At 50.4% G+C, this 12,016-nt stretch overlaps 1 protein-coding gene across 1 annotated transcript in view; it reads left to right on the forward strand.

The window, feature by feature from the left end:
• The window catches only part of SLC9B2 (solute carrier family 9 member B2), a 44,875-nt gene that overhangs the window by 18,544 nt on the left and 14,315 nt on the right, over nt 1–12,016 (forward strand). The window contains exons 4-9 of the mRNA XM_060172342.1: nt 4,302–4,428; nt 4,491–4,661; nt 7,002–7,144; nt 8,236–8,363; nt 9,514–9,689; nt 10,222–10,328. Coding sequence (XP_060028325.1) covers nt 4,302–4,428; nt 4,491–4,661; nt 7,002–7,144; nt 8,236–8,363; nt 9,514–9,689; nt 10,222–10,328 — 852 coding nt within the window. The remainder of the gene's footprint in view (nt 1–4,301; nt 4,429–4,490; nt 4,662–7,001; nt 7,145–8,235; nt 8,364–9,513; nt 9,690–10,221; nt 10,329–12,016) is intronic.

Consider the following 12,016-nt stretch of genomic DNA (forward strand, 5'->3'; position numbering starts at 1 on the left):
GGAGACAAGGAGAGCTGGCAATTCCCTACGAAGGCAGACTTAAAGATGGAGGTTTATTAGGGATTTAATATTGATGTACAAAACTACAAGAAAACAGGGGTAAGTTCCACGCCATTCCCACCACCAGAGTTCAGAGTCCCCTCCCCTCCACTGGACACTGCAGGAGTTCTCCCAAGGCCACAGATATGGGGTGACTATTATTTGTAGAACTACTTATATTTACAGATATTCACACTTTTTTGCTTGGTTCTGCCTTCTTTTTCTTTTTCATTTTTCTTTCTTTTTTTTTTTTTTTTATGCTTCCAGGACTCAGTGCCTGCTCTATGAATCCATTGCTTCTGGAGGCTATTTTTTCCCTTTTGTTGCCCTTGTTATTTATCGTTGTAGTTATTATTACTGTTTTTGTTATTGCTGTCATTGTTGGATAGGAGAGAGAGAGAAATTGAGAGAGGACAGGAAGAGAGAAAGACAGACAACCACAGACCTGCTTCACCACTTGTGAAGCGACGCCCCTGTAGGTGGGGAGCCCGGTGCTTGAACTGGGATCCTTGTGCTTTGCACCATGTGTACTTAACCCACTGTGCTACCGCCCAGGCCTTCCATTTTCATTTTTTATTGCCATTGTCGGCATTCAGTACCTGCACTATGAATCCACCACACCCATCGGCTGTTTTTTCTTCCTTCCTTCCTTCCTTTCTTTCTTTCATTTTTCTAATTTTTATTAGGTAGGACACAGGGAAATTGAGAGAGAACGAGGAGACAGAGAGAGAGAAAAAGAGAGACACCTCCCCCTCCTCCATCTTTGTCTTTTTAAGATTCAGTTATCTGTTTGGGAGAGAGTACCAGAGAGGAGAGAAGCCAGAGTGTCGCTGTGATGTGTGCATTGCTGGAGAATCGACATGGGACCCCGTGCCTGCAAGTCCAGTGCTGGACCCACTGCACTGCCTACTGGCTCACCAGACTCCCTGACTCCTGCGACGCATCATCTGTGAGCTCTGAGAGGTGTTTTGATCATTCTCAGTGGAGACCGTGAGGCCAAGCATAATAAGTCCTGTTCTCCTCAGGGCCCGGCACTGTCTCTAAGCTCCCATTGGAAGGAGCTCAGGCTTCATTTCAAACACGGAGAGAAAACTAGATTCCAAAATACTTACTCATAGCCATGGCAACTGATAATCTGATCCCTTTTCTGTCCTTTTTATTATTATTCTGAACTTTTACCATTCAAACAGTGGCCCATCTCTGATTATTTTACTTTTTTTTTAATTGGATGAGACAGAGAGAAATTGAGAGAGGAGGGGGAGACAGAGACAGAGAGAGAGAGAGAGAGAGAGACACCTGCAGATCTGCTTCACCGCATGTGAAGCAGTACCCCCTGCGGGTGGGGTACAGGGGCTCGAACCTGGATCCTTGTGTGGGTCCTTGCACTTAGTTCTATGTGTACTTAATCAGAAGTTCCACCATGTGTCTGTTTTACACTGATCATGGTTTGCAAGTCCGTAAGCCGGCAGGGGTATGGCTCCACTCTACACCCACCACAAGAGTTGAGGTACGTGTGTGACTGGAATTGCAGGACTCGAGCACATGGCTCTTTTTTCTTTTAAAGAGATTTTATTTATTTATTAATGAGAAAGATAGGAGGGGAGAGAGAGAGGGAACAAGACATCATGCTGGTACATGTGCTGCCAGGGATTGAACTCAGCACCTTATACTTAAGGGTCTAATGATTTACCCACTGCACCACCTCCCGGACCACAGCACATTGATCTTAGAAACAGTCAAAGAACACTTCCCTAGCAGCCTGCATGTGCACAGTGGGTACAGCATCAGACTTGCAAGCACCAGGTCCTGAGTTCAGTCCCCAGCATCACATATGCTAAAGGGATGCTCTCCTCTCGCTCAAAAAGAATATTTTAGTTTAAGGAAGACAAGCAATTCACTAAATAGCTGGGATTACACTTTATTTTTAAAATTTCTTTACTGGGGGGATTAATGTTTTAAAGTCAACAGTAAACACAATAGTTTGTACATGCATAACATTTCCACATAACAATTCAACCCCCACTAGGTCTTCTGCCATCATGTCCCAGAACCTGAACCCCCCCCTTACCCCCACCCCAGAGTCCTTTACTTTGGTGCAATACACCAACTCCAGTCCAAGTTCTGCTGTGTTTTCCCTTCTATCTTTTTCAATTGCTGTCCAGGAGTGAGATCATCCCATCTTCATCCTTCTCTTTCTGGCTGAGCTCACTTAACAAGATTCCTTCAAGCTTCATCCAAGATGAGATGAAGAAGGTGAAGTCACCATTTTTAATAGCTGAGTGGTATTCCACTGTGTATATGGACCACAACTTGCTCAGCCACTCATCTGTTGTTGGACACCTGGGTTGCTTCCAGGTTTTGGCTATTACAAATTGTGCTGCTATGAACACAGGTGTACACAGATCATTTTGGATGGGTGTGTTTAGTTCTTTAAGATCTGTCCCCAGGAGAGGAATTGCAGGGTCACCTCTAGCCTTCTGAGAGTTCTCCACAGGGGCTGCTCCCCAAAGGACTTGGACCCATTGACATTCCCACCAGCAGTGCAGGAGGGCTTCTCTGTCCCACAACCTCTCCAGCATTTGTTGCTGAAATTACACTTGAAATGGACACACTTGTCCACTGGAAGGTCAGACGCCAAGGAACAATGGCTCTCTAGGATTACAGGGGCTAGAGAGATGGCTCAACATCAGAGTCCAGGGCTTGCGGGGCTGAGGACCCAGAGACCCTGGGTTCAATCCCCAGTACCATCATATGCCAGAGTTGAGCAGGCTTTTGGTCTTTGTCTCATAAAAATAAATAAAACAATAGTAAAAGGAAAGGTTTTAAGGGTCCAGGCGGTGGCGCACTGGAGTTCACGCGTTCTCTCGCAGAAGGTATGCTTCATGAGGGTGGGGCAGGGCTGCAGGTGCTTCTGACTCTGTCTCCCCTTCCCCCTCTCAATTTCTCCCTGTCCTGTTAAATTTACAAATACATTAAAAAATAAGATTTGATTGATTTTCTTGAGAGAGACAGAGCACTGCTCAGCTCTAGGATGAGGTGGTGCTGGGAAGTGAACCTGAGTCCTCTTGGACCTCTGTCATGCAGTGAACTCCCTCCAGGCTCAGCCCCTGGCCCTGATAAATCTCTCTTAAAGGAACTGGAAGGCAGGAGCTGGGCAGTGGAGCACCTGATTGTGAGCACACATCACAATGTACAAGGCCCAGGTTCAAGCCCCCACTCACCACCTGCAGGCGGGAAGTTATGAGCAGTGGAGCAGGGCTGCGGGCGTCTCTCTGTCTCCCCCCCTTCCCTCTCAATTACTCGCTGTCCTATAAAAGAATTTTTTAATTAAAAATAAGTAAAGGAGGGAGTCGGGTGGTAGCACTGTGGGTTAAGTGCAGGTGGTGCAAAGTGCAAGGACCAGTGTAAGGATCCCGGTTCGAGCCCCCGGCTCCCCACCTGCAGGGGAGTCGCTTCACAGGCAGTGAAGCAGGTCTGCAGGTGTCTGTCTTTCTCTCCCCCTTTCTGTCTTCCCCTCCTCTATCCATTTCTCTCTGTCCTATGTCCTATCCAACAACAATGACAACAATAATAACTACAACAACAATGAAAAACAGGGGCAACAAAAGGAAATGAGTATTTTTTTAAAAAATTTTAATTAAAAAAAACAAGTAAATGTTGTTTTCGACGGGTTAGCTTCACGGGCGGGTAACAGACAACCAGGGACTCATGGTTGAGCTGTAGGCAGTATCTCTTTATTCATGCAGGACGCAGCACAATCTAAGCCGAGCTAAGCTAAACTCAAGGTAAAGTACCCTAAAACTCACAATGCTGTCTTTATATATACTGGCCAAGTAGGGTGGAAACAGGATGTGACATAGAGAGGGTGGAGAGAAAAGTGACTGGTGACAATCAGAGTGTGACAAGGAGGGGGCGGAGCAGGCGAGAATCCTATCACTGAACCACCAATGCCCTGGGGGGAGGGTGGTGCTTGTTAACAGTGGTTATGTAAATAGAATGCAGTGGTTATGTAAATAGAATAGTGTTAAGCAGGGGGGATTTAAACCAAATGAAACAGAAGGGGTCTCATGCATGCCAACAAGTAAAGGAAGTGATTCTCTAGCTAGACCTGTGTACGTAGAGGAACTGAGTGTGGAGAGTGAGCCCTTCTGCAGGGTCTGAGACAGAGAGCCTGCCGCACATGGGGCCTGAGGTTGGAGGGGGGAGGCAGAGTTTGCATGGCTGTTCATGTTCTTGACACCATAATACTCCACACCACCCAGCAGTGGCAAGGTGAATGCCAGCTGAACACAGAGCAGAAGTGGATTCAGGAAGCCAGCCTGGGCATGGAGCTGGGTGCTGCTCCCAGCACCCAGCCGAGCACAGTGCTGCTCCTGGTGCTGGGCGCTGGTGGGCGTCCCACCTTCTTGCTGAGTCTGGTGTCTGAAAGCCTGCTTCCTGCTTCCTTCCAGGTGTCCTTGCCCTGCTGCTCTGGGCTGTGGGCTGGGCTATCACAGGCCCCGAGTGTCTCCCTGGGGGGACCCTGTTTGGCCTCATCATCCTGCTCTACGCTGCTGTGGCCGGAGGCGGGCTGCTGGGGCTTGTGAGGCTGCCCATGCTGCCTCCCCTGCCCCCTCTGCTAGGTGAGTGTGGGCTCCCCGTCACCCTCAGGGAGGCTGTGCTTCTGGACTTTCTCCCTCCACCCTGGAGCCTTCTGGAAGGGCCATTGCACAGCTCCTGGGTAGACTTTTATCTCCAGAGACAGAGACAAAGAGCAGATGATAGGCCCTGAGACAATGGAGCTTCCCCTAGTGCTGTGAGAACCTCACTTGTGGTGCTGAGGCTCAGATCTGAATGGCACACATGGCCAGACACACATGTCACCCAGTGAGCTGTCATGTTTTTAAAATAGAGCTGAATGGGACTAGCTAGGCTGTACCAGGTAGAGCGAACACGTTACCATGTCCAAGCCCTGGTCCCCACCTGCAGTGGCGAAGGTGGGTGGAGCAGGGCTACCGGTGTCTCTCTGTCCTTCTGTATCTGCAGGTGTCTCTCTGTCCTTCTGTATCTACAGGTGTCTCTCTGTCCTTCTGTATCTACAGGTGTCTCTCTGTCCTTCTGTATCTACAGGTGTCTCTCTGTCCTTCTGTATTTCTCCCTTTCTGTCTCCCCTTCCCATCTCCAATTCTCTGTCCTATCAAAAAAGATTAAATCATTTAAAAAATTAAAATATTGGGAGTCGGGCGGTAGTGCAGCGGGTTAAGTGCACGTGGTGCAAAGCACAAGGACCGGCGTTAAGGATCTCAGTTCTAGCCCCGGCTCCCCACCTGCAGGGGAGTCGCTTCACAGGCGGTGAAGCAGGTCTGCAGGTGTCTTGTCTTTCTCTCCCCCTCTCTGTCTTCCCCTCCTCTCTCCATTTCTCTCTGTCCTATCCAACAACAATGACATCAATAACAACAATAACTACAACAACAATAAAAAGACAAGGACAGCAAAAGGGAAAATAAATAAATTTTAAAAAATTAAAATATTATTTATAAAAAATTAAATAGCAGACAGGGGTAGATAGCATAATGGTCATGTAAACAAACTCCCATACCTGAGGCTCCGAAGTCCCAGGTTCAATCCCCCACACCACCATAAGCCAGAACTGAGCAGTGCTCTGGTGTTTCTCTGCGTTTCTCTCTCTGCATCTCCCTCAAAAATAAAAGTAAGTAAATAAAATATTTTGAAAAAAATTCCCTTAAAAAATTAAATAGCTAGCAAACTGGCCTACTGAACAGTGTGCTGTTCTGTCCTGTGCTTGGCCCAGGTTCAAGCCCAACCCCCACTCTCTAGGGGACCTTTGGGGCTGTGATGCCTCCCTCTCTCCCTCTGTCTCTGTCTCTTAAAAAGCTCAGAGCGGTGATGCTCCTGGGACCAAAGCCTGGGAATGGAGACGAGAGAGATCTTCATAGCTTAGGGGCAACCGGCCAGCCCTCCTGGGGAAGCCCCTGCTCTTTGATGCTCACAGCCCAGGTTCAAGCCCCCACCACCCCTGAAGAAGCTTCCATCACTGTTTCTGTCTGTCTCTTTGCCTTTCTATCTGAGAAAATGTCATCCCAGGGAGTCGGGGGGTAGCGCAACAAGTTAAGCGCACGTGGCACAAAGCACAAGGACCGGCATAAGGATCCCATATCGAGCCCCCGGCTCCCCACCTGCAGGGGAGTCGCTTCACAGGTGGTGAAGCAGGTCTGCAGGCGTCTGTCTTTCTCTCCCCCTCTCTGTCTTCCCTTCCTCTCTCCATTTCTCTCTCCATTTCTCTCTGTCCCATCCAACAACAACATCAATAACAACAACAATAATAACTACAGCAATAAAACAAGGTCAACAAAAGGGAATAAATAAATAAGTATTTTTAAAAGTTATTAAAAAAGAAGAAAGTGAAAATGTCAGCCCAAAGTTATGGAGCCCCACAAGAAAAAAGAAAGTGGGAAGGAAGGAGAGAGGGAGGGAGGGAAAGAAAGAGACAGAAAAAGAGAAAGGAAGGGATGGAGAGAAAGGGGAAAAGAAAGAGAAAGAAAGATGAACGGAAAGATAGAGGGAGTAGGGGAAGGGGAGCAATCAAAGGAAGGAAGAGAAAGAAAGGAATAAGGAAAGAAGGGAGAGAGAAAGGAAGGAATAAAGGGAGAGAGAGAAAGAGAAAAGAAAGGAAGAAAGGGAAAGAGGAGGGAGGGAGGGCGGGAGAAACGCATGTAGTCGAGCTCAGGAGGTAAGTGTTACTCCGCTGCTAGAGCACCCATCTTAGTCAGGACGCCCTGAGTCCAGTCCAGGTCCCATGGAGGGTGGAGGCTGCTGTGGTGCCTCTCCTCTCTCTCTCTCTCTCTCTCTCTCTCTCTCTCTCTCTCAGAAGACCCAATGGCAGGTGGCCCCATGGCCCTCTGGCTTCTTTCTGGGGGTGCAGAGGTGACACCGGCTGCCCTGGCTGACCCCTGTACCCCTAGGCATGCTGCTGGCTGGCTTCCTGCTCAGGAACATCCCCTGGCTCCACGCCCACCTTCACATCCCGCCCCGCTGGTCCTCGGGGCTCAGAAGCCTGGCCCTGGCAGTCATCCTGGTCCGCGCAGGCCTGGGGCTGGACCCCAAGGTAGGACGGAGTCTCGGTGTCCACACAGGGTGGGGGCGGGGCTGTCTCCCCCTTTCCAGATGCTGAGGAAGAGAGGAGACGCCAGAGGGACAGATCCTGCCAGGTGCTCCCTTGTGGCCCCCGGCCTCCACCCACATCTTTGTCCCTGGGAATGACAGTGCTCCACACAGGGTGGGCCATCTCCCGGCCCCGTTTTCCTTTTTTTCTTTTTCAGTTCTTTAAAATATATTAATGGGGGGGGGGGCTTGGCAGTAGCGCAGAGGGTTAAGCGTACATGGTACGAAGCACAAGGATCCTGGTTCGAGCCCCCAGCTCCCCATCTGTAGGGGGGTCGCTTCACAGGTGGTGAAGCAGGTCTGCAGGTGTCTGTCTTTCTCCCTCTCCGTCTTCTCCTCCTCTCTCCATTTCTCTCTGTCCTATCCAACAGCAATATCAACAACAACAACAACAACAAGGACAACAAAAATGAAGAAAATGGCCTCCAGGAGCAGTGGATTCGTAGTGCAGGCACCAAGACCCTGTGATAACCCTGGAGGCAAAAAAAGAAAAGAAAAGAAAAAGAAAGAGAGAAAGAAAGAAAAAAGAAAAGAAAAGATATTCTTATTTTCTGTCACCAGGGTTATCACTGAGGGTCTGTGCTGGCACTACAAATCCACCGCTCCTGGTGGCCCTTCTTTTTTCTTCTATTTTATTGGCTAGAGACAGAAATTGAGAGGGGAGAGGGAAACAGAGAGAGACACCTGCAGCCCTGCTTCACCACTCACGAAGCATCCCCACTACAGGTGGGGAGCAGGGGCTTGAACCCAGGTCGTTACACGTTGCAAGGTGGGCGCTCAGTCAGGTGTGCCCCTGCCCAGCCGCCACCCCTGTCTAGACCTCGGGTTCGAGTCCAGCTCTGCAGATGCTTGAGCTATGCAGTGCTCTGGTCTCTGCTCTCCTGTGACTTGAATGAATGAATGAATGAATGAATCCTTAAACAGTAGAAGGTGGTAGAGCGGCCCTGTGGTCAGTCTTCCTGTCTGAGAAAATGGGACTCTGAGCTGGGCATCTGCAGGGGCTCCCATTGACCCCTGCCCCCCATCCCGTTCCAGGCACTTCGGAAGCTGAAGGGCGTCTGCGTGAGGCTGTCGGTGGGGCCCTGCCTGGTGGAGGCCTGTGCGGCTGCCCTACTGGCTCACCTGCTGCTGGGGCTGCCCTGGCAGTGGGCCTTCATACTGGGGTACGCCGCCCACCCCATCTCTGTCCCTCACAGTGCTGGACAGCAGTGAAGCAGGGCTGCAGGTGTCTCTCTGTCCCTCACCCTCTGTTTGGCCCGTCTACAGTCTTCTGTGCGGCCTCAGTGCTGCTTTCTGTTTTATTGGATAGGACAGAGATGGGATGGGAAAGACAGAGAGGGTGAGGGACAGAGAGACACCTGCAGCCCTGCTTCATTGCTTGTGAAGCTTCCCCCCTACAGGTGGGGACCAGGGCCTCAAATCCAGGTCCTTGTGCATGGTAACAGGTATGATATATCAGGTGCACCACCACCTGGCCCGTTGTTAGTATTTATTTTTGTATTGGTTCAGACAAAGAGGCATCTAGAGGGAAGGGAAAGATAGAGGAGAGAGCCAGCCCTGCTCCACGGCTCTTAAAGCTTCCCCCTGCAGATGGGGACAGGGTTCTCTATCTCCCCTCCCCTCTCAATTTCTCTCTGTCTCTAGCCAAACAAACGGGGAGAGGGCTGATGACATAGCTCACCTAGGTAGTGCATTGCTTTGCCACATGCATGCCCCAGATTACAGCCTGGTCCCCAGTGCATGGAGGAGATTCTGTGCTGTGGTGTCTCTCTCTCTCTCTTTCTCACTTTCTCCTTCCCTCCTTCCTCTATCTCTATATAAAAAATAAAAATGTGGGAGTCGGGCGGTGGCGCAGTGGGTTAAGCGCACGTGGCACAAAGCGCAGGGACCGGCGTAAGGAACCCGGTTCGAGCCCCCGGCTCCCCACCTGCAGGGGAGTCGTTTCACGGGCGGTGAAGCAGGTCTGCAGGTGTCTATCTTTCTCTCCCCTCTCTCTCTGTCTTCCCCTCCTCTCTCCATTTCTCTCTGTCCTATCCAACAACAAAGCAACATCAACAATGGCAATAATAACCGCAACGAGGCTGCAACAACTAGGGCAAAAAAAGGGGGAAAATGGCCTCCAGGAGCAGTGGATTCATGGTGCAGGCACCGAGTCCAGCAATAACCCTCGAGGGAAAAAATAAATAAATAAAATAAAAATGTATTTTAAAGAAACTACTTTTAAAATAATAGATACATCCCAAGTGCCATGAAGTAGAGGTGGTTGGGGGGGCCTGCAGCCTTGTGGGGTGACACCAGCCCCCCGCCTTCCAGCTTCGTCCTGGGGGCTGTGTCCCCCGCAGTGGTGGTGCCGTCCATGCTGCAGCTGCAAGTCCGGGGCTACGGAGTGGCTAAGGGTATCCCCACCCTGCTCATGGCCGCCGGCAGCTGCGATGACATCCTGGCCATCACTGGCTTCAACACCTGCCTGGGCATGGCCTTCGCTACAGGTGAGGCGTCACAGCCATGACCTGTCCTGTCCCCTGGCCCCTGCCCTGTCCCACACCCCTGCCCAGTCTGCTACCCTGACTCCTACCCTGTCTCCTATCCCCTGCCCTGCCACCCTATCCCCATCATGTGCTCTGTCCCCTGCCATGTCCATGTCCCCTATACACTGTGCTGTCCCTTATCCCCTGCCCTGCCCCCATCCCCTGCTCTGTCCCCCACCACACCTCCACCTTTTTCTGGGACTCCCTGGCTGTGATTCACCCCGGGATCACCAGGCACATGGGCTGCTGGGTGGGGTGGAATGTGGGTGGTAAGACCCCCGGCTTCAGGGCCTCTCCTCTCCAGCAGCAGTGATGTCACACAGGCACCAGTCCCATTAGTCAAAGGAAAAGAGCCGTTTGCAGGAAATAGGAGAAAAACGTGAGGCGTGTTCCTGGCGCACTCAGATAGACGCTTCACTGCTGCTGGCAGTCATGTCTGTGTGTCTGTGGGTTGGGAGTCCAGGCTGACGTTTCCCTTTTGTGTGTGTTGAAGGCTCCACCGTCTTCAACGTCCTCAGAGGAGGCCTGGAGGTGGCTGTTGGCGTGGTGGGAGGCGTTCTTCTTGGCTTCTTCCTTCAGTATTTCCCAAGTAGTGACCAGGTGAGAGAAAACAGTAGGCATCAGGGGTCGGACAGTGGCGCACCTGGTTGAGCGCACATGTTACAGTGCTCAGAGACCTGGGTTTGAGCCACCAGGCCCCACCCACAGGGAGAAAGCTTCACGAGTGGTGGAGCAGGACTGCAGGGGTCTCTCTCTGTCTGTTTCCCTCTCTTTCTCCCCCTCTCCTCTCAGTTTCTCTCTGTCCTTTCCAATAAACAAAGATAACTTTAAAAAATTAAAACAAGGGAGTCGGGCGGTAGCACAGCGGGTTAAGCGCATGTGGTGCAAAGCGCAAGGACCGGCGTGAGGATCCCGGTTCGAGCCCCCGGCTCCCCACCTGCAGGGGAGTCGCTTCACAGGCGGTGAAGCAGGTCTGCAGGTGTTTATCCTTCTCTCCCCCTCTCTGTCTTCCCCTCCTCTCTCCATTTCTCTCTGTCCTGTCCAACAGCAACAAAACAACAATGGAAAAAATGGCCTCTAGGAGCAATGGATTCATCATAGTGCTGGCACCAAGCTCTGGAGGCAAAAAGAAAGAAAGAAAGAAAGAAAGAAAGAAAGAAAGAAAGAAAGAAAGAAAGAAAGAAAGAAAGAAAGGAAGAAAGGAAGAAAGAAAGGAAGGAAGAAAGAAAGAAAGGGGAAGGAAGGAAGGAAGGAAGGAAGGAAGGAAGGAAGGAAGAAAAAAAATGTAGTTATCAAGGAAAGCCTATTGGGTCACTGGGAAAAACCTTCTGGAAAACTCTCCTCAAACTCAGAAAGAAGGGCTTTGTTTAGAAAATGCCCCCAGCACCCCACACACATAACTTGTGAAGCCCCTTGGCCCTGGGGATGGTGGGGATTAGGCAGCAGAGCACACACCTGGTTCTGGTGCCCTCGGGGTCTCCCTCCTGCTCTCTGTTTCCTTGCACTGTATGTTTGGTCATCAAACAGTTTAACTTCAATTTCCCCCCAAAATAACAGGGCATACAAGTCATACTTCTCATTTGTTAGTTTTGAGACAGAGAGGCAGAGAGAGAGCGGAAGAGATCACAGTGTGCTGGAGGCTGGGCTTGAACCTGGGTCTCCAGGCAGAGCAGCACACGGTCCAGCTGAGCTAGTTCACCAGCCTGCAAGTCGTGATTCTTTAGTGATAATTTCTTTTATGGTTATATTTATGGCTTATCTTCTTGGTAAGGGTTAACATTTATCTTATTTAACTCAACTGTAAAATGATTTTTTGGAGTCCCAGTTTTGGTTTTTTAATTATCTTTATTTATTGGATAGAGACAGCCAGAAATCAGAAGGGGAAAGGGATGATGTAGAGAGAGACGACAGACAGACAGACAGACAGACAGAGAGACCACTACTACTACTACTACTAGCGTTTGCCCTTCTTCCGTAGCCAGTCAACAGCGTCAGGTTGAGCCTGATGTAAAGTTTCGAGACCTCCTTTGAATCTGGAGAGGTGGCAGTCGTTGACTACTGCAGCCCTGCTTCACCACTCACAAAGCTTTCCCCCTGCAGGTGGGAACTGGGGGCTTGAACCCGGGTCCTTGCGCATTGTAACATGTGCTCCACCAGGTGCGCCACCTCCCGGCCCAAGGAGTCCAATGTTCACTCCAGTATCATCCTGCACCATCATTAGCCAGACCTGAGCAGTGCTCTGGTTGAAAAAATAAAAATGGGTTAAGCGCACGTGGCGCAAAGCGAAA

The sequence above is a fragment of the Erinaceus europaeus genome, chromosome 2 (assembly GCF_950295315.1).
Source record: "Erinaceus europaeus chromosome 2, mEriEur2.1, whole genome shotgun sequence".
Taxonomy (NCBI): domain Eukaryota; kingdom Metazoa; phylum Chordata; class Mammalia; order Eulipotyphla; family Erinaceidae; genus Erinaceus; species Erinaceus europaeus.